Source organism: Colius striatus, chromosome 2 (assembly GCF_028858725.1).
Source record: "Colius striatus isolate bColStr4 chromosome 2, bColStr4.1.hap1, whole genome shotgun sequence".
Lineage (NCBI taxonomy): Eukaryota > Metazoa > Chordata > Aves > Coliiformes > Coliidae > Colius > Colius striatus.
The window spans coordinates 86687278-86707743 of NC_084760.1; the positions used below are offsets into that span (position 1 = coordinate 86687278).

Sequence of the window (20466 nt, forward strand, 5' to 3'; positions counted from 1 at the left end):
AGCGTATCGATCCAGAAGTAGCCCTCCCTCACCCAGGCTCAAAGCCTTTAATTGTCTGTACAGGATGAAGGAGAGAAACCACCACAGCAGCCGCTGCCTAAAGAGGTGGATAGCCTCGCGCCCATCGTCATGCCCGTGTCTGTCCCTGTAAAGCTTCTGTCGCCCGAGCCCAGCACGCAGCCCTCTGCCAGCGCTGTCACAGTCAAAGACAAGCCTGCCAACTCTGTGTCAGATGATGAGATGCCCGTTCTCGTGAAGATGACTTACTCTCCACCGTGCAGTCCAAAAGTGGCCAACCCCTGCTCATCCTCTGTGAGTGCTGCGTTTCTTGCCACTAACTGTACTCTGCTTGTTAAATCCCTTTGCTTATAAGTGCTGCTACTTTCTGAAACAGCCACACTGTAGAATATTTTCTGGAATCTTAATGATGCCTAATAAACTAAAAAGCCTGTAGCATCATACCATTTCTTCCTCAGTCATTTAAGAATATTAATCTTTCCCTTTGCTGGGGAATCGAGACCTCGGTTGAAAGTAAATAATTTGAAATTGGAATGTGATATTCTTTCATCCTACTAGAACAAAGGGATTTAATATCTTTCTACTGGTTTTGTTTTTTGCTTTTCAAGCTGCTCTGTTTTTATGTTATTGCTTAAATTCAGCAGTTTTATTTCTTCCTGTTTTTTCAAGTCAGATATATGTGCTTCTCGTTTCAGCCAAAGATAGGAGGGCACTATGCAGTGCTTACAATGTGTACTCTAAGCCAATATGAAGCTTGCTGACTTGATTTTGCAATGAAGTCATTTTTCGTTTTCTCTCTGCATGCATCAGATCTCAGGGTTAATGTCTGGGAATTCTGATACAGGAAAAGTAGCTACGCTGAGTGCTTTCATTTTGCTCATGATACTGAAATTGCCAGGCAGCACAAGGAACTGATGTGAGATTGCTCTTTATTGTTTTCCTGAAAGAGTCCTGCAGCAAGCAGTATTTATTTCACATTCCAGTGTAGGAATAGATACTGCTCGTTCCTTCATATTCATGCTTGCCGACTGCGCCATGATAAGACGTTAGTGGGGAGTGTAAGTACTGTACAGTATTATCTGTATAATGCAGAGAAATGCTCACGTGACTGATTTTTTTTTTTATCCTCCCTTCTTCTGAGGCTGATGGCCAACTGAGAGTACAGTATATACTATCATGGGTGACTCCTTATAATATTTGTGTATTTATCACCCTCCTCCTTGACCCTTCACTCAGACATACACGCTAATATATATATATATATATATATATCTAAAAAATCTTCCTTTGAGGCAGAGGTTTTACACAAACTTCCACTTTACTGTGGAAGCCAGCATCTCCCAGTACTTACCTTGTAACTCAGCAGTACAATTTTTCTTTTCTATTTCTAGTTTCTGGAGAGAAAAGGGACAGTCTTTTCTGAATCCTTGAGCTCTGAGTGGGAGATCTTCTCTAGAGACATCAGAGTAGGTGGCTTGGGCTTGTGTATTTCTGCAACGTGTGTAAAGTGACTGTGATTAAATCTGCTAGTGTTTGGCTAAATGCGCATCCATTCACTCAAAATTATGCTTGTAGTCTTTGTTACTGCCTAAGCAAACTAAATTCATACAGTTTCCTCTCTGGATCCTGTCTTTTATGTAAGCAATAGCATTGGAAACATTCAAAGATCAAAAGGTCTACAGTTCCCTCTTCTCTAAAGAGAATTTGCCGTTGGAGACTTTTTTGGTTTTAATACCACAGAACTGGAGCTGTGTTGCACTTATTTATGTTGCGCTTTGAGCTGTCCAGAAAAACTCTCACAAAACTCACAAAATCAGTAACATCACCCAGGAGAAGAAAACTTAAAATATTCTTAACAAGGCCACAGGATTGTGAGCTGAAGCTGACAGTCAAGTGAGGTCCATCAGGATCTACCCAGAGTGAATCTATCAAGGTGCATGAGCAGGGCCCACAGAATGCATTCAGTGTTGAAGAATGGGAATCAGTTCCTGGAGCTTCAGAAGAGGGGTGATTCTGCTTTGAGAGGCCATGGACATCACTGTCTCGTTTAATATTTAATGTGTTGGTTTTCAAAGTAATGTTGGCATAACCACAGTGAGGCTAAGGTATAGACTCTAGGTAAAGCAGCGTAGGAGATGGAGGTATGTAGGACTTGTAAGCTGTTGTCTCGGTTGGTTGGTTAGTTTGCTCTACACTAGTGAGAAAGGAATGCCGGGTCTTTCGCATTTAAAGAGCAGAACAAAATCAAAGACCTGGATCTGGTCTTCTGGGTTTCTTTTTAAATTTTGGTTTAATTTTTTTTCCCCTTAAGTTTAGTGTATTTTCTACTTTCTCCTCTTTGAACCCTAAATGTTCACCATTGTGATAGGTAATATCTGTAGTTACAGGTAACCCTTGCTCTTAGCTCTTCTGAATGCTCATTATCAACAAAATTCTCTATAAAGAGAATAAATTCTCTATAAAGAGAATTTTTTCCTGGAAGAGGAAAACTCCTCAAAATTTAATTTTTTTTTGAGAGAAAAAATGCCAACAGCTGTTGGAAAGGATACAGCCATGGTCTAACAGAGAGGACAGAACCTCTGTAATCAAAAACATTTCCACAAGCTGGAACATATTAACATAAGGGATAAAGGGTGACAGTGCTAATGTTCCTTTAACATGATTTTTATTGGGTGATTGTGATTCTCAAGAACCACCCATGGTGTAAAGATGTATATTGTCTAAACATACATTGTAGTAATTTATGTATTACTACCAGATTCATACATTCTGGAGTAACCTTATCGGTCAAAAACTGTCTTCTGCTTTTCAAGTTAATCCTCGAGATCTACAATCTGAACACCTCAACGCAGCATGTTTAATAGTGTGTTTATCTGCCTGCCTCTGTGTGTTCTTAAAGCACAACCTGAGAACTTGTTTCCTCCTTCCTCACCCCTATCCCCCAGAAATCCAGATTCTAGATTTGCACAAATTCTGTACCTTCTGTTTCTCTGGACTCTAGGGGTTTATTGTTTAATGATTTTTAACATTCAAGTTCTAGAATTCTAGGTTTGTTACAGTGTGTGAATTCCTTAAATGGTCATCTGCTATCTGTTTTCCTCCAAGGAAGGAGGAGAGGGTTAAGTTCAAGATTTGTTGCAGCTGGACTGTACTCAAGTTGATGGGAATGTAGTGATAAGAGGCAAAGAATTTGAATTTATTACATTTTTCTTCCATTCCTGCTGCCGAGTACTGCAGAAATTTCACTGAGCTCATGAGTTGTTCCTGGGCAAACAAAATAAATGCATAGGAAAACATCTCGTATAAAGTCTCTAATAAACTGTGACCGGGTAATGAAGTAACTTCCAACAGCCTGTGTGTGTTCAGTGCATGTAGAAGTGCCCAGGGTGTTTGGATGGAGCTGAAGAAGCTTGAGAGAGACTCGCAGCCTGGGAGAGGTGTTCCCTGCACCTTCAAAAGCTGGCAGCTGCCTCTCAGTGTCTGCCTGTGGCTCAGTCCTACCTCAACCCAGAGAGCTTGCTGAGTGAGGTGAGGGTAATTTGTCCTGGTTTTTCTCACTCTCCCGTGGCTTCTGTGTGGCAGCAGATATTGACCAGGCTTGTTTTGGTGGTACCTGATTGTAACAGCTTTTCTGTGGCTGCTGCCCTAAGCTGTAGGGGACTGTGTGTGCAAACCGCATTTAAGCATGCCTAAAGACTAAAGTTCTCTGTGTTTTCATTTAGGAAATCAGCAAAAAACCTTATCAAAGTGCTGTAAAATTGGAAGAAAACTTCAAACCATTGCAGGACAAAAAGAAGTATCGGCACAGACCCGAACCTCTCTTCATACCTCCTCCTTCCTTCAACCTCAGCATGTCCCACTCCGGTGCCACCCTGTACCAGAGTCAGCTTCGCTCTCCCCGTGTCCTCGGAGACCATCTGCTGGACCGGACACATGAGCTTCCCCCCTACACTCCACCACCCATGCTCAGTCCAGTTAGGCATGGCTCTGGGCTCTTCAGCAGTGTTATCACGTCATCTCATAGCACCTCACATACTCAGCTGCCTCTTACTCCACTGACACCTACTCCACGGGTGCTTCTGTGCCGGTCTAGTAAGTATGGCATTTACGAAGTGGCAATATGTAGTAATTGCCACTGTCTTCTCTTCTGATGTTACCACATTGATGGTTTTTATGTTGTGCTCATGTGCATGGGTGGTTCTGCTGCTTCGCAGGAAAAGTCCATTGTTATTAGGGTTTTGGCTTTAGATCTTGTGGAGTTGGTGATAAAGCATAAAGTGAGTAGAGGACCCTAACCAGAGAGTCAGACTGTGGTCTTTCAATGTGGTCTGCCTCAAGGGAGGACCATTGTGCCATCTGGGCCTTCTGGAGTGGAGGGAAAAGATCTGGTTTGAGACATGGGGTTCATTTTAAGTGTTTGTTGTTCAGTTCTTCGCAAGAAAAGGTGTCTAATAGTACGTGATCAGAGCAGTAGAAACCTCTGCAAGTTAGGACATTCCTGTTACCTATAACAATTTAGACCGTTTCTGCCTGAATATTGATAAAAGGATAACTTTTGTATGATAGACTGGAGTAATGTTGGTGTTAACAGGGAGGTGGTAATGCAGCCTAAGAGGATGGAACATCAGCAGTCATACAGTTGTTACCAAAATACCTTTTTAAATTCAAGATCCAATCTCTGTTTCAGACAGTATTGATGGAAGTGTCATTCCAGTGACGCCTGGGCCTGGAGAACAGACCGTTGAACCGTAAGAAAAATATTACTGTTTCTGTCACTGCTTTTATAAACTAATTCCAGCCTGGAGCGGTGGCCTAAAGTGTTCTGCACTGGGCAGGTAGTGACTGTCTGAAATCACACTGGGCTGGTTGCATTTAAGGTTGCTCTGGATGGTGGCTGAGGTCACTGGGGTCAAAGTGACTGTGGAAGATATAGATGTCATGGCTCAAAAATTCTAGGAGAGGCTTGATGGGAGCCACTGAAGGTGAAACAATGGCTAGTGATGGCTAAGAAGTGGGCCGTGAGGAAAACAGTACTCTTGCTTTTATGTATATAACTGGGGAGCTTTGGAGAGGTGTTACATGGAAGGTTCCCCAGGGCAGACTGCTAGTAGGATTGTCCCTCAGCAGTGGTGTCTCTTTCAGCTCACTGCCGAGGAGTGCTGTTCTCTATGGAACAGAAAGTTACTGTTACAGCATCTACGCCCTTTGCTAGTCAGCATGCATATGGGCTAGCTCAGGTTGTCCATCAGCTGTGATGGCTGGGTATAGTTGTGGTTTAACCCTGGCTATGGGCCAGGTGCCCACCAAAGCCATTCTATCACTCCCCCTCCTGAACTGAACAGAGGAGAGAGAAATATGACAAAGGGCTCGTGAGTCAAGATCACTCAGCAATTAGTGTCACGGGCAAAAGAGAGTCAACTTGGAAAGAATTGGTGTGATTTATTAACAATCAAAAGAGAGTTAGGGAAATGAGAAATAAAAACTGAACTTTAAAACACCTCCACCCACCCTTCCCTTCTTCCTGAGTTTCTGCCTTCTCTCCCCCAGCAGCACGGGGGATGGGAGAGGGGAGTTACGGTCAGTACATCATAGATGGACTTTGCCGCTGCTTCCTGTCAGGGAGAGGACTCCTCACACTTTACACTGCTACAGTGTGGGGTCCTTCCCCGTGGGAGATAGTCCTCCAGGAACTGCTCCTATTTGGGTCTGATATACAGGGTGCAGTTCTTCATGTATTGCTCCAGTGTGAGTACTCCACAGGGTCACAAGTCCTGCCAGCAAACCTGATCTGGCATGGGGTCCTCTCTTCAAGGGTTCCCAGGTCCTGCCAGCATGGGCTTCTGACAGGGTCACAGCCTCCCTCAGGGATCCACTGGCTCCAACATGGGGTCCTCCCCAGGCTGCAGGTGGATCTCTGTTCTCTGTGGCCCCCATGGTTGCAGGGGCAGGGCCTCACCATGGGCTGCACCGTGGGCTGCAGGGGAATCTTTCTTCTAATGCCTGAGTACCTCTACCCCCTCCTTCTCCACTGACCTTGGTGTTTGCAGAGATGTTGTTCTCACTTCCTCACTCCCTTCTGCTGCTGCTGCTGCAGTTTAGCATCTGTGCAGCAACTTCTTCTCTTTCTCCAGTACGTTATTCACAGAGATGTTACCTCCATTGCTAATTGGCTCAGCCTTGGTGGCGGGTCCATCTCAAGAGCCGACTGGCACTGGCCCTATCAGCTACAGGGGAAGCGTCTGTCAGCTCTTTTTTAAAGAAGCCACCCCTGTAGCCCCCTGCCACCAAAACCTGGACACACAAACCCACCACAGTAGTTTAAATTTTGTATTGAAATGTTTGTTTCCCCCCAAGAGATCAGTATATTCAAAATACTTATCCCACTGAGAGTGAAGCATTGCGTAAAGCAATCTGATACAACTTCCTACCACTCCAGTGTGATAAAAGTCTTATTGGAAACAATGCAGCTTCTGTTTTTCCTGTATGTTTGATCGTATACTTAGTTATTTATTTGTCTTTATAGACGAATCAATATTGGGTCCAGGTTCCAGGCTGATATTCCTGAGCTGCAGGACAGATCACTAATGGAGAAAGATGTGCACAAAGCTACTTTGGTTTGGAAACCGTGGCCAGAACTGGAGAACAAAGTCTTCCAACAAAGAGGTAGAATGCCTTGCTGTTTAAGAAGTTCACATATCAACCTGAGGCTGTTGAAGAAATTCACATTGATTTCTCATGTGTATACTTTACAAAATGTTCAAGAGAGTATTAATTATCAAGAATGCAGAACAGGAGACCAGGACTGCGTGGTACAGATTGAGAGAAACAACATTATATGTAGTGGCACTTCAAGTGAAGTCTGGATGAACTGCTTTCTGGCAGCCAAGGGGAAAAAGTCATTTCTGGGAAAGGGATTTTTTTTTTTTTGTATTTGAACTTCCTGGTAAGGTCAGAGGTGAAAGATGAGAGGCAACAGATGGCTCCTGGGCCTGTCTTGTGACCATAATTGTGAGGAAATGTGATGGGCTCAGTGGTTTCTACCAGACCTGGTGAGAGTTTGTTCCTGCTTCCAGCAAGGTTCATTTTTGCTTCTCTACTCTGGCTGAAGCCTTCTTGGCACAGAAACATCACTGGCCTGTGCAAGCCACTGCCTTACAGTCATATCTCTGGCTCTGCAGTAGCCTATCCCATCCCAAGGATGTGCTCTGCAAATCCTGTCACATCCCTTCCTCCGCGAGAGAGCCTAAAACCAGGGGGTGAGGTGCTGAGGAAAGGGAGTATTGAAAGCTGTTGTCCTGAACATTGTCATTGTCATTGAGTGGTGTTACAAAATCCTTGGCTCTGAATGTTTGACTGATGGGTTGCTGTTTTAGCAGTAAAATGTTGACTTGTTTCTGACAGTGGAAGACCTTCTAAATATGAGCTGTTCCAGTGTGTTACCTGGTGGAGGAACTAACTCAGAATACGCGTTGCACTCTCTCTTTGAAGCAAAAGGAGATATTATGGTAAGATAAGAAGCTGAAAGGGTAGATATCCTCTTCTGCAGATAAATTAGCATGCTTTATTAAATGAATTTAGATATGGTTATATAAGAAAAGATTTCTGATTGATTTGCAGTGGTGCTTTAAACATCCTGTAACATTTTTGGGGAATGACTTTTCCCTTTCATTCTTCAATAAATTTAAATTTCAAAGCAGTGCCTCTGAAGGCTTACTGTATATTTCATATAGATAAGATTACTTAGTTTATAGCCTTGGGGCTTTGAATATCTCCCAGTGCTAGCTCCAGCCCTGATATTTCACAAGATTTATATTTGGTCACAGAGAGCTTAGTCCTCTTCTAGCCCTTATAAAACCCCTTTCTTGTAGTAGCAATCACGTCTACTTATTTCTTCAGAACTGTGAGGTAATTGCACACAGTTCTCATATAAATAATGCATTTCAAATATTTGCATTAGTTTAGTGATGGGAATGTTATTAACTGGGGCAAAAAATCCATTTTGCCCAGTGTTAAGGATAGACAAGGTCCTGCACCAGTTCCTGGAAAGCCAATTTAAAACAAAATGCACGAGAACACAAGGCCGGAATGAATCTCATAGGACTGACTAATACAGCGGGGTTTAGCTTGTGTCTTAGTTCCCTCGACTCTGTTAGCTGTATCTGAGGGGTCTGAGGCAGATGACTGAACTTACTGTCAGGATGTGAAATTTGCTATATGGGGAGAGGCCTGCATTTTTAGGGGAAAAATCTTCGGGATCCACAAATCAACTGCCTGCTCCATCCAAAGGACGATTGTGTATACTTGCTGTCATATGTGACAGATGTTAGCCTAAACAGGTATTCCAAAAGACTTCATGCTATCAAACCAACCATTACATATTAGTATTAATTAACACTATCAAATAAAACACAATAAACATATTTGTATGTGGCAAGCAGAAGTCAGGGAAGAGCTGGAAGTTGCTTAGCAATAGCTAATTAAGGCAGGACAGGTGCGCATTAGATGCTCTTCTGTAAGGTACAATGTTTATGGGCCTTGGGATAATTTGATGTGATTTTGTGTGATAGAAAAGAGAAGATTCAGTCATATTCTTATACCAAATAGTCTTCTCAATGCAGTTGTATGCAACTGCAGAATGCGTTTGCTAATTCTGGTTTTCCTTCCTTTTTCATTTAGCTTGCTCTTGAGAAGCTGCTGTTGAGAAAGCCAGTGAGATTGAAGTGTCATCCTTTGGCGAACTACCACTACGCCGGTAGGTTTCCTTGCAGTCCTTTACCTGCTGCTTTACAAAGTCCAAGGCCTGGTATCCCAGGCACAGGATCACACTGCACTCTCTGCTGTCTGCTGCAGGGATGGCAGCATCCAGTAGAGATGATGTTAACAGTGCCAAGTGGTACTTATGGAGCCTTTGGATACAAGTTGGGCAGTTTTTTACCTGGTGACGTACAGAAACTTTACATCCATGTTGGTGTATAAGGGTCTACAGACTTAAAACTGCCTTGAGTAATTTTTTTCTTCTTTTAAACTAGAATTTAATCTGTTGACCTCCTTTTAAAACTGCTGGTGTTCATGGATCATAATTTACAAGCAGTAAGGTCTTAATTTTATGGTATGTAAACATCTGCTGTCATTCCTTCCTTTTCAGAGGTAATGATGCACAATAAATGAATACCATAATCACGACCATTTTTCCAAAGAGGCAGTGCTATAAGTCTTGCTAGTGTCTTAGGGCTGAATACAGAACCTCTCTTTGTGTGGATCTAGCCAAAAAAGAAACAAGCCTGGGATGGTAATTTTTTTAACAAAGACCTGCATTTTAGTGATGAAGCAAAAGTGCCCTGTGAAATGGTGTTAAGCCATTTGATGTAAGTTACATCAAATGTCTGTCCTCTGCAACCCTCCATGTTATTGCTTTGTAGTGGCTAACAGCTGCTTGGACACACTGAATAGGGTTTTACATAAGAGATTTAAGATGTCATCTCCAGTTTAGGCTCAATAAGAAACACCCAAGAATCTTCTGTTGGTCAGTCAATCACAATGTCCAGGGTCATGTACTCATTTCCAGTTACGGTCATTATGTAAGTTTAGAAGCAAACTACTTCCTGGCTGAAGCAGCTCACTGGAGAGACTTCCAAGTAACACCACCTTTTTTGTAAAGCAACTCCTTAACCCCTTGGCCTGAGAAAAAGAATAGAGTCATGTTTGATGGCAGCAGATGACATGAGTGAAAAAATATGAAGATCAAATTTTGAGTGTTGTCTTGGGGAGATGTCTAGTGCCTTTGATAACAGCTCAGTTGCAGTCCAAAGAATGAACATTGGGGTGGATGGAGGAGGACATCAGCGGGAACTTTGACCAGGATCTGTTGTCTGAAGAGATGACACCAAATCATATGTGTGAGACAGTCCAGGGCATGAGATCAGGAAGATGAGGACGTATCCCATCAACCTCATCCTCAGTGAGCTATCTAATTAGCAATGGCAGAGGAGGAGGAACAGTCTTTACAGAAGTAACTTCACAGTACTTTCAGGGAGTGTTTTATTGAGATGCAGGGAGAAGCCAGGAGAGACTGTTCTTGTTTAATCTTTCACATGAGAAACACAAATCCTTGTTAACTAGCACTGAAACCTGTGGACATCAGTGTATCCTTTTTTCTTGAGCAGAAAAGGAAGTTTGAGTCTGCTTAGAAAAAAAAACCCCAAATTTTACCAGTCCAGATTTAAATACTGTAAAATAACAAGATAAAGCATTACTTCCTAATGCTCTTGAATGCAACACGTGATTGCAACTTATATTGACAGACACACTCCAGCACCGTGCAGCAGTTCTTGAATAATAGTTTATTTGTAGTTGATAATCAGCCACTCAAGGCATTTGGGAATTTCTCACAATCTACTGCATGAATAGCTTAATATAACTTCAAGTAGCATTTGTCTGGGTTAACTCTTTGGGCTTTCTGCTTTATACTTTGAAATCTCAGCTCTAAGGCTTCATTTAAACAGAGCATGGCACTGACTCAGGAGAACTGGCTGATACCACAAACAATAAATCTGCAAATTCTTCCTTAGAATTGCCTTCAGATGAGAGTACAAGCGAAGAACTCAGCTTTCTAACCCGTTGGCTTGTGAGGGAAACAAATTGTAAAACTTGAGGCTTTTCTGTTGGGTGCCAAGAGAGCTGGGCATGCTGACCCAGGGCTACTTGGAAGAATACCCTAATATTTCTGACTTTGGCGTCTGTCAGGATAGCATTTTAGGAAAGAGAGGAGACATGTATCTGATAAAAGAGGAGCACTGCTACAAACACTTGAATTGTTTTAATTTGAGCAGTGGAATTTCACAGGTCTGAAGTTCCCCTGCAGTGAGAATTGCAGGAGATGTGGTCTCTGAAATAGACCAGACTGCTCCAGGCAGTCTGGAAACTTCTTGCATATACTGTGATAAGATGTGGACCAGACCCAGCACGTGCTCTCTGTAATGGATTTGAGCCACCTGACAGGGAGGCCACTGGGTATAGGTATACCTTCCTTGGAACCCACAGATTGGCCTCCCAAATCCATAGAAGATATTTCTTACTAGTTAATCAGTGCAAATACAATATGGCAGGTAAACCAAAATGTAGAGTAAATGTCTAAACATAAAGATTGGCTTCAGAATTTTATCTTTGTTCTAAAGTCCAAAATTCTTTCTTGCTGCATTGCAGATCTCTCTCTATACACATTCTCTATATCTCCCTCAAGCTAACAAGAGCAAAAGCGGTTTCCCAGCAACCAGAGTTAAAAACAGCTTTTCTTCTGTTTCTTTTCCTACACAGGATTTATTCTATTAATTAGGTTACTTCCAATTAACCCGTATAATCTTATGAGGATCTGTGCTAATACAGCAGCTATTGGGGAAACTCTTAAGGCCCGAATCCTCCTTAGATGTACAATAAAATTAGTTAAGGGAAGTGATTATTTTTTTAGGAGGGTGGAGTAGAGGCAGGAGAGCATAACTAGAGAGCTTTGCTGAAAAAAAAATAAAATCTCTGGTGTTGTCATGCTTTTTAAAGTTATATTTTGCGTAGTAGAGCAGGTCCCTGGACTGAATCGGAGCATTTACTGCTGCCCAAAGGGAGGGTAAATGCAAATGACTGGCAAGTTGTGTAATAGGGGAACAATACTGGTTTAGGGAGTAGGGTGGGAACAGGGTTTAGGGTGGGAAAGATGGCAAGGCAGTGTGTCAACAAAATGATCTTTGTGTGATAACAGAATAAATAAAACTCATGGCTTGGAGCCAATGCCTTTCTCTGATGTTAAAGAGAGCTTTAGTGTAAATCTCTGTGGAAATAACTAATGCACGCTTATGCCCAGTACTGGAAAAGCCTGCAGAAACCAGGCTGCAGAAAAGTTAATTTTGTAGTTTTCAGAATATGAAGGAGTGGTGAGATACCTGCTCTAAGCTTGTGAGCCTGGGATTTGACAATGAAAAGTGAAACATTTGCAGTTAGTAAAAAACCCCCTATATATTTTCAGTAGGCATAAGGAACTTGAGTTCAGTACCATGCATGGTGCCAAGCCCAAGTTAATGGAATTCAATGCAGAGGCAAGCGTTTCTATGGAGAATGGTAATAGTGCCAGCAATATTAGGGATTTCTTTTATCAAAATTTCAGATGTTTCAGAAACTCTCAGACAGACCAAAGTAGAACCTTCTTGTGAGTCATTTCAAAGGCATCTGCTTTGTGGCTTCTTGTATATCCTTCCTTTAATGTATGTAATGCTGCCCACTCTTACAAACAGGACACTGGTTTTTTTGCAGTACAGCAATCCCGTGTTCCTTCTGTTTGACTAATACTGAGGAAGTACAAATTCATTTCAATTTAAATGTTGATTTCACGTTTTCATGGGCTGGTGAAGGAAATGCAGAATAACAATATTTGAAGGTTTTATGTACAGCTTCTATTATATGATCTGAAAGCACTTTGTGCTTGGTGCACAGAGCTACAATCTCTCTACTTGTGAACCTATGTCATGGAAGATTTAAGAAGATTTTTACCTCAAGCCATGCGAGTGAAGAGCTGCAAAAGGACCTTATCAGAGTTCTTGTCCAGAGAACAAAATAATAGATGAACTCTGATGCAGTTTAATGTAAAGTGGCATATATGGGAATAGGCAATGCAAACTTTACATGTAAAATTGTGAGTTCTGTGGTGATATTTATCAATTAGAATGAGATCTAGGGGTTATAATGCTAATTCTATGAAAGTGTCAGCTCTCTATTTTAAGACAGCTAAAAAAACCCCAAGTCAAACATTAGGGTGATAAAGAACATGGTGATGCCTCTGTGCATTGCTTATATGTTGACTTTTATGTGCCTTTCTGGTCCCTTCATTTCTATGGGAATGTTCTATTGCTAGAAGAGGTTCAGAGAGAGACAACAGTAATGACAAAAGGCGTGGGAATGACAGAAAAGACACGTAGTCCTAAATAGTGTGGATATGATGTTCAAGATTGGGTTCACTTTGTCTTCCATTTGAACAAAGGGTCATCCAGTGAAGCTGATGGGAGCCAGGAAACAGTAAAAAGGAAGTGATTCTTCATGCAGAGGGTCTACTGATCTGTGAAAGTCCTCAGCAAAAGATGTTTTGGGTGCAGAATTACAGGGTCAGCACTTACAAGGATACCTACTAAATAAGCAAGTTGCAACAGACATAGGAAATCCCCTATGCTGAAAGTGGTCAGAGGTTAGGAAAAATTAAGGAGAGGAATTGTATTTGCTTGCCTTGACTTACTGTTTCCTAGGCAACTGCCTGTGACCGTTGCTGGAGACTGAATACTGGTTAGATGGACTTGAGGCCTCAGTCAGTACAGCTGTACTTGTACTTGTACTGGGGTGGCAGCAAGCACTAGAATGTCCTTGAGGTTGCCCAGTTTTTGTTTTGGGTACTCCATCAACATAAAGGTAGTGGCTTTTTATAATTTGTAATGAATTCACTGTTTTGTGGGTTTTTTTGTAAGGCTCTGACAAATGGACACATCAAGAAAGAAGGCTGTTCAAAGAGGCATTGTCTACCTACAGCAAAGATTTCATATTTGTACAGAAAATGGTAAGGTTATATCTGTTTGTGTCATTTTTTTCCATTTGTCGTGTCCTCTTCCCCTTCTTTTTCCCTCTAGTGCCAGACCAGCTTATTGCAGATATAGTCATGGCATTCCACGTGTGGGACAAGTAGGGTTCTCTGCTATTACCTTGGTGTCCTCTAGCAGTTTGGAAAAGGTACCCGAGTGGCTGTCATTGAGCCTTGTGCCAGACTGGGTTGAAACCTCTTAATAAAAAGATAACGCTTGTACTTAATTTTCATGTTCTGCCACAAACCAGAAAAGACAAGATGTATACAGCTTAGGTCAGAGTACCATACTTGTTAGCTGAAAAGTTGAAAAACTTTTGGGTCTATAGGAACCAAGTCTTAGTTCCTAGATTTCTTCATAGTGTTGTACACTTGAGCTACAAAATTATGGTTTTGGTCATTTTCTGAGTAGAGGCTAGAGAATTCCAGAGAAATACATCGAGGCCGAAATAATCAATACAAATTTGACTGAAAAAAACCCTAAAAGTTATTCTACAACGCTGTTCTTGTTATAGTCAAACTGTCTTTTTGCATGTTTGAGAAATAAAGCTTGCCTCTTGAAATATACTAAGATTGTGTTGAATGAAAGCAAAAGATTGAGACTGGACTATTCCTGCAATTACTTAACTACAGGTTAAGTCTAAGACGGTTGCACAATGTGTAGAATACTACTATACCTGGAAGAAAATCTTGCGTTTGGGACGGAAACACAGAACACGGTTAGAGAAAAAAAGAGAGGAATGCCTGGTAAGTCTAAAAGAATATGAAAAACTTTATGTTTGTCCTGTTTTGAGGAAGAGATTGAAAAGATGACACAGGTCTTTTCCAAACCAAAATATTCTATAATTCTAAATTGTTTTGTTTGAGAATTCTGTGACCTCAGCTACACCAAGATTTTACATTCCTAGACTGTAATGGGATAAAAATGTTTTTGACTGCTACATTATCTAGATCTAGTCCAGCAATTACTACTGCTGATGAAAGAGGTAAAAGTCTGTAAATTATGCCGGTGCCTGTGTGTGCTCCTAAAAGTTGCTCTAATATTCTAGTACAGATACCATTCATACAGCTGGGGAAGAGTCTTGTACCTTCACATCTATAAATTCACAGAGCCACAGCTCTGTAAGAAAGATGGAGGGTGTTTTGAACCCTGCAGTAAGCTTTGTGAGCTATACTTTGTCCATTAAGGAGTGGTAGTTCCAGTAAAACCAGAAGTGCATTTGGGAAAAAATATCAAAACCTGGAAACAGACTTAACTAAGCCACATGCTGTTCCTGTACTATGTCCTACTATCCAGTACTGTCTGGTTTTGACTATGTTTCTAGTAAATGGACTGTCTATTTCAGACAAGCGGGGAAGAGGAAGTGTTGGAGGAGGATGAGGAGATGGAAGAAGACAGAAAGGAAGAAAGGGAAATGCAGAAGTCTCCTGACCCACCAGCTATCCCTCTTATTGGACCTATAGATCTGCCTGCCCTTCAGAGTCTTACACTTTCTTCATCCTCCTTCATCTGTGAAATGCCAAACTGTGGCGCTGTACGTGTCCTTGGGATCTTTAATAGCAGGGGGTGGGGGTGGGATGGATACTAGTGAACTGTGATTTTGGTAGTCAGAGTTTTAGACTGCTCCTGACCACTGATATCTCCTGAATATCTTTGGACGGATAATTTTGGCCTCCTTTTCATTTCTGACATAGAAACTACAGGCAATATGCTGATCTGTACATAAGACTGAATTTGGAGATGTTGTATCCATTAGAAATACTGCACGGTAATGACTGATTACCTTTCTGTTATACAGCTCTAATAATAGGATAGCTCACTGGTTTGTTTTATTACAACTAATTTTCTTTAGTGAAATATAGCCAAGAGCAAGCAGCATTTGACCAAGCAGGTTGTGCGAATTCAACACATACAGTTCTTACGTTGTAATATGCATTCAGCATACCTTTTTCCACAGTTCCTGTGCAGTTTTTCTAGGTTTTTTAGATTTTTTGTTCTTCCCTCTACCTTACTCTGCCAGGTGTTCAGTTCCCGACAAGCGCTGAATGGTCACGCTCGCATTCATGGAGGCACCAATCAGGTGCCAAAACCACGATGCACCATTCCAGGCACTAAGCAGAAATCTGGTACGCAGAGTGGATACTGCTCCATCAAGAGTTCACCTGCCCACAGCACAACGAGCGGTGAGACTGACCCAACGACAATTTTTCCTTGCAAGGAGTGTGGCAAGTAAGTAGATATGACACTCTGCAATATCCCATCTGCCTGTTTATATTACAGATAAATAGTGTTGAGACAAACTCTTTATTTTGCTCTGATGGTCTCGTAAGAACAGTTTCCCTTAGTTGCCATGTCCTCATATCAAAAGCTTAAGAGATTGGTTTGCGTGACATTTGGGATGCTTCCCCTGCAACACTTACTCCTATTTTCCTGAACCCATTTGCCTGCTACAATTTGTACATCTGACTGTCCAGCTTCCTCATTCATCAGACTTGCATGCAACGAGGCAACTTTCTCTGTGTTTCTGTGCTTGAGTTTGTCCATCCTAATGTTTTTTATCCTGTTGTGCAAGATTGTTGTTGAAACCAAGTATGGGGAGAATTAGGATGTGCATGGATACTGAAGCAACTGTGGGAGCTATGAAGTACCTCTGGCAGAGTAGGAGTAGGCAATTTTGGTACTGTCGGGCTGTATGAATCTAGTAGTCTGTCCCTGAAATTGTCACCATGGCATTGCAGACTTCACTAACTTCTATTTCAGGACAAGGAAGCAAATGTACTGATAGGTTGTTGAGTCTTTTTTGGCTCACTTAATCAAAAGCAATGCATTTTTATCTGATTTTCTTTTTCCCCCTTTAAAATTTAGGGTATTTTTCAAAATCAAAAGCCGCAATGCTCATATGAAGACTCACAGACAAGAAGAACAGCAAAGGCAGAAGGCTCAGAAAGCTGCTGTGGCAGCAGAAATGGCAGACACTATTGCAAGAACTACTGGGCCAATTGGGCATAGTTTGATCCCTCTGGACCACCTGAGCTTGGTTAAACATGTTGGAAATGTCGGTGACATTGACGATGATGTTGTTCAGGAGCTGGGTGGTGTCATGGAAGAGAATGAAGTCATGGATGCTGAGCTTTTATTGGATGATGAAGATGCAGATCTACTGCAGGATGATGCTGAGTTGTAAATAAAGTTGTTTGATAAAGACAGCTACTGAGCACACCCTGAATGGATCAGTCAGGAAACCTGGACTGCTTGTTTTATTCCCCACTGATTGTAAACTACCTGTTGAAAATTATAATTCTTTTATCCAGGTCTAGAAAAAAAAAGAAACCTGCTTTTTTTCCCTTTTTTTATTGATTTGTGGTTTGGGGAAAAAATAAATAATTGGTACAAATATTCTTATAAGGTGTTTTTATCTGAGCTCATTTTGCTGGTAACTTCCAAGGCCACTGATGACAGAAGTTCATGGTTCTGCTGTAACTTCCCTCCAGTTGATCCCACTAGGGTCTTTAGTCATTAACCCTTTGAAGTTTCATTTTAGCCCAATTAGAAGAAAGATCTTTGCACACTTCTGATGGAACTTTTTTTTTTTTTTTGCCTATACTGGATCACTTCCAGATTCTTCTAGAGACTCAATGTCATCTCTGTTAAGGAGATGATTACATTCTGTGTCTTTTGTGCTGTCATTTTAAGGGAGGTGGAGGAAAAAAAAATCTGATTTAACTGTGAAATAATTACAGAAGTGACTGTATTGTAGTATTGCAGTACTTTTTCAGTTCTCTTGCCTTAATGCATACATGTTAGGCAGTTTGTAAAAAGCCTTGGTTACCTTGTACATTTTAGAGCTTCCATTCTAGCAAGGTTTTGATCTGCTGATTTTAAAATAACCTAATTCAAGTGTTAAAGCGAGAAGGTGATTGTATTGTGGTTCACGTCATCTGATGGGGACACTGCATCAGGAACACCGCCTTGGTAATCAGATTGCACTGGAAATATTTTTTGCTGTGACAATAAATCACACTGTGGAATTAGCCATCTCTGGTTTTAGGAGAGCGTGCTCTTGAGCAATGCAGGAGCTTGCTCTCTCACCAGGAGAATACAGGGAGATGTTCTTGCCCATGGAATGGAGACTGATGAGTCAAGTATATGCCTTCAGCACATGTTAGTTATTACTGGCAGGCATGTTATTCTTGCCATTTCCAGTCCTCCTCATTACATCAAATTCAAATGTTGTTTGTTTAATAAAACATACTACAAAGGTGAGTTGACAATGCTGTTTAATTATAGTTTCTCCTCCCTTAGGATCTACGTGCTGGGTGTCTTAATAGTATTTATATAAATTTAGGTTTGGTTCTCTTAAGTAAATAGAGTATCAAGAGCATTGTACCTTGCAGAATTAAAGATTTAGGAAGAATTGGTCTTAGGTTGAGTGGACTTTTACTTGCAGAATATGAATACTGATTTTAGAGCTTTCACAGATAGCAGCACAGATTTTCTTGTGAATTTTGCACAGTAGAAGAGTATTGCTAACTTTATAAATTTTTCTAGGGCTGATTTCCGATCTTCCAGATTTCAGAGTTGTTTGGCTTTTTTGATGGGTGGGTTTAGTTTTATTTGTGGGGTTATTTTGTTTTGAGGTTTTTTTTTTTTGCCATATTCCTAACACCTTAAGCAGAATCTGAGAGATGGTGACTTATTTTCTAGTCTTTCTTCCTTGTATAACTATGCAAAATGAGGGTAAATCACAGCACTTTTGTATAGTAGTACTGGACCACGCAAGTTCAAAACCAGTAGGACTCATTGGCAGAGACATGCCATCTCTGTCAAAGCCAAATACATGAAGCCAAAATGACCTGAAGTTTCTACTTAAGGTCAAATGTTCTGATACTAAAGAACAGCCCTTCAGGAGAATGGAAATCACTTCTCAGTTTCCGGTTAGTGAAGTTCCTGTGTTTCTAGTCTCTTTTAATGGGGTTTTTTGGGATGTTCCAGAGTTTTTTCTAGTTGCTTTTGACCAGCAGGTAGAATTTCACTCCATCTGCTGCATAAAGGATGATGTTCTCAGTTATTGTACCTGTGAGTTTAAGGAGACAGGATAGCAACCTTCTTTTCTTAGCTGAACTGCCAGGCAGCAGTTCCTGTCTATGCTGTGACATGGTACTTTTATGGTGGCCATGCAACCCCAGTTCAGCAAATGGTTTTCAGCTGTATGCTGCCAACAAGATCCACTGGTAATAAATTTTGTAGATTGTGCAAGTTCTAGTGGTTTGCAAAATGGATGATGTGGGGAATGGTAACTTGAGTTGGCTTTCAGAAGCCTGTGTTAGAAAAAACTGAGCAGTCTACTCTTCTAAACTTGGATCATTTTGAACTTTTAAGGGTCTTTCTGAGACAGGCTGCTCCAGTGGAAAACAAAAACATGCTTTCAGATTCCCCTGTTAATGGCTGGAAAAAAACCTGAGTGTTTAAGCAAAGCGATATTTGATGTCAGTGAGAGTTCTGCTTGAGGAACAGAGTGAAGTATGGTAGAAACTTGTGGGCTTAATTCTGAAAAGCAGCTCTGCAGTGGAACTTTTCTAGCAACAATTGGACAGGTAATCTGTGCTAAACCTAGTATATATAAATATATATACACACATATATATGCCTGATTCTGTAACATTAATCAGGTGCTGTTTTATTGTACAGCCAAGAAGATAACAGAACAACAATAACCAAAGAAGTTATTCAAAAAGGAGAAAAAGAAATGCACATTGCTTAACCAGTACATGATTTAGGTCTCAAACTTTGACTTTGTCATTATTGTTGCATTGGCTGATGTTACACAGATGATGTTCTGCCTATTTGTACATAAGTTGGACATAATTTTGTTTCAGAAAACTTGTTTTCTTGATGATGCTTGATGGAAAACTGTTCACTATTGAACTTAGTCCTCTTTGATAAAACCTGTACATATAGAAAACATATTTTATGAGAAAAATCTTATTTTCAATATTTAACTGTTATTTTATTAGACTATGGTTGTAAATATTTTAGGTGCTTCAGTGTAAAAAGCAGACTGTAATTTTAGGTGGCAGCAGAAGTAACAAAATAAAAACCAACCAAACAAAATTATTTGATAAAGCTTGTAATCTCTGCTGGTTTTCAGGTTCTTGTGTTAGCATTTGATGTACGGACAGCTTAAGTGCAGATTACTACCTACCTGCATGTGTGTACTAGGATGCTTAGTGAATTAGTACTTGTTTATCTCCCTCTCTTGAAATATTTGGTTATTAATCAGAACCTGTGTTACAGTATTAACTGCTGCATATATGTGTGTGTGATAGGAAGAGGTTTATATGCGTTTTCAGTTATTTTTGTTCTTTTACAATACAGCTGCCTGGGTTTCTTGCCTTCAACAAAAACAAACCAAAAAACCCCACCCCCAAACAACAGAAAAATTAAACTCTCCTGCATCGGGGTCAGAAAAAGTAACAATTCCTGCTTCCCCCCCCGCCCCCCGCCTTCCTTCTTCAGGCAGCGAGTATCCTCTCCGGTAAACCAGGACCGAGAGAGTCTGTGTGTGAGGGAAGAGAAGGGCGCCCCGTTGGCGGGAAACGGTTTGGGCGCGGAGAGCGCCTACCTCGCCGGTACCTTGCTGGGCAACGCTCGGGCTGGAGGAAGGAACGAGGGCGGGTAGACGAGTCGGGAGCTCGTATGGCGCCGTTCGGCGCCATACGAGCTCCCGACTCGTCTCCCCGCCTCTCACCGCGGCCTTTCCCGCCGGCGCAGCTCATACTTCATAGCTGAGCGGTGCGCAGGGCTGGTTTAGCGGATGAGGTTGCTCTTCCCTTTCCGGGTT

At 41.4% G+C, this 20466-nt stretch overlaps 1 protein-coding gene across 6 annotated transcripts in view; it reads left to right on the forward strand.

The window, feature by feature from the left end:
• Window positions 1-19706, forward strand: part of TRERF1 (transcriptional regulating factor 1) — a 107116-nt gene extending 87410 nt beyond the window's left edge. For 4 of the 6 annotated variants that reach the window (XM_061991362.1, XM_061991363.1, XM_061991361.1 and 1 more), the window contains 11 exons: window positions 64-312; window positions 3741-4110; window positions 4706-4766; window positions 6542-6681; window positions 7420-7523; window positions 8695-8770; window positions 13515-13603; window positions 14258-14371; window positions 14971-15159; window positions 15646-15854; window positions 16491-19706. In XM_061991362.1, coding sequence (XP_061847346.1) covers window positions 64-312; window positions 3741-4110; window positions 4706-4766; window positions 6542-6681; window positions 7420-7523; window positions 8695-8770; window positions 13515-13603; window positions 14258-14371; window positions 14971-15159; window positions 15646-15854; window positions 16491-16809 — 1920 coding nt within the window. In that variant the 3' untranslated portion in view covers window positions 16810-19706. The remainder of the gene's footprint in view (window positions 1-63; window positions 313-3740; window positions 4111-4705; window positions 4767-6541; window positions 6682-7419; window positions 7524-8694; window positions 8771-13514; window positions 13604-14257; window positions 14372-14970; window positions 15160-15645; window positions 15855-16490) is intronic. The other 2 variants (XM_061991365.1, XM_061991366.1) reach the window with 1 other exon arrangement.
• Window positions 19707-20466: the final 760 nt, after the last annotated feature.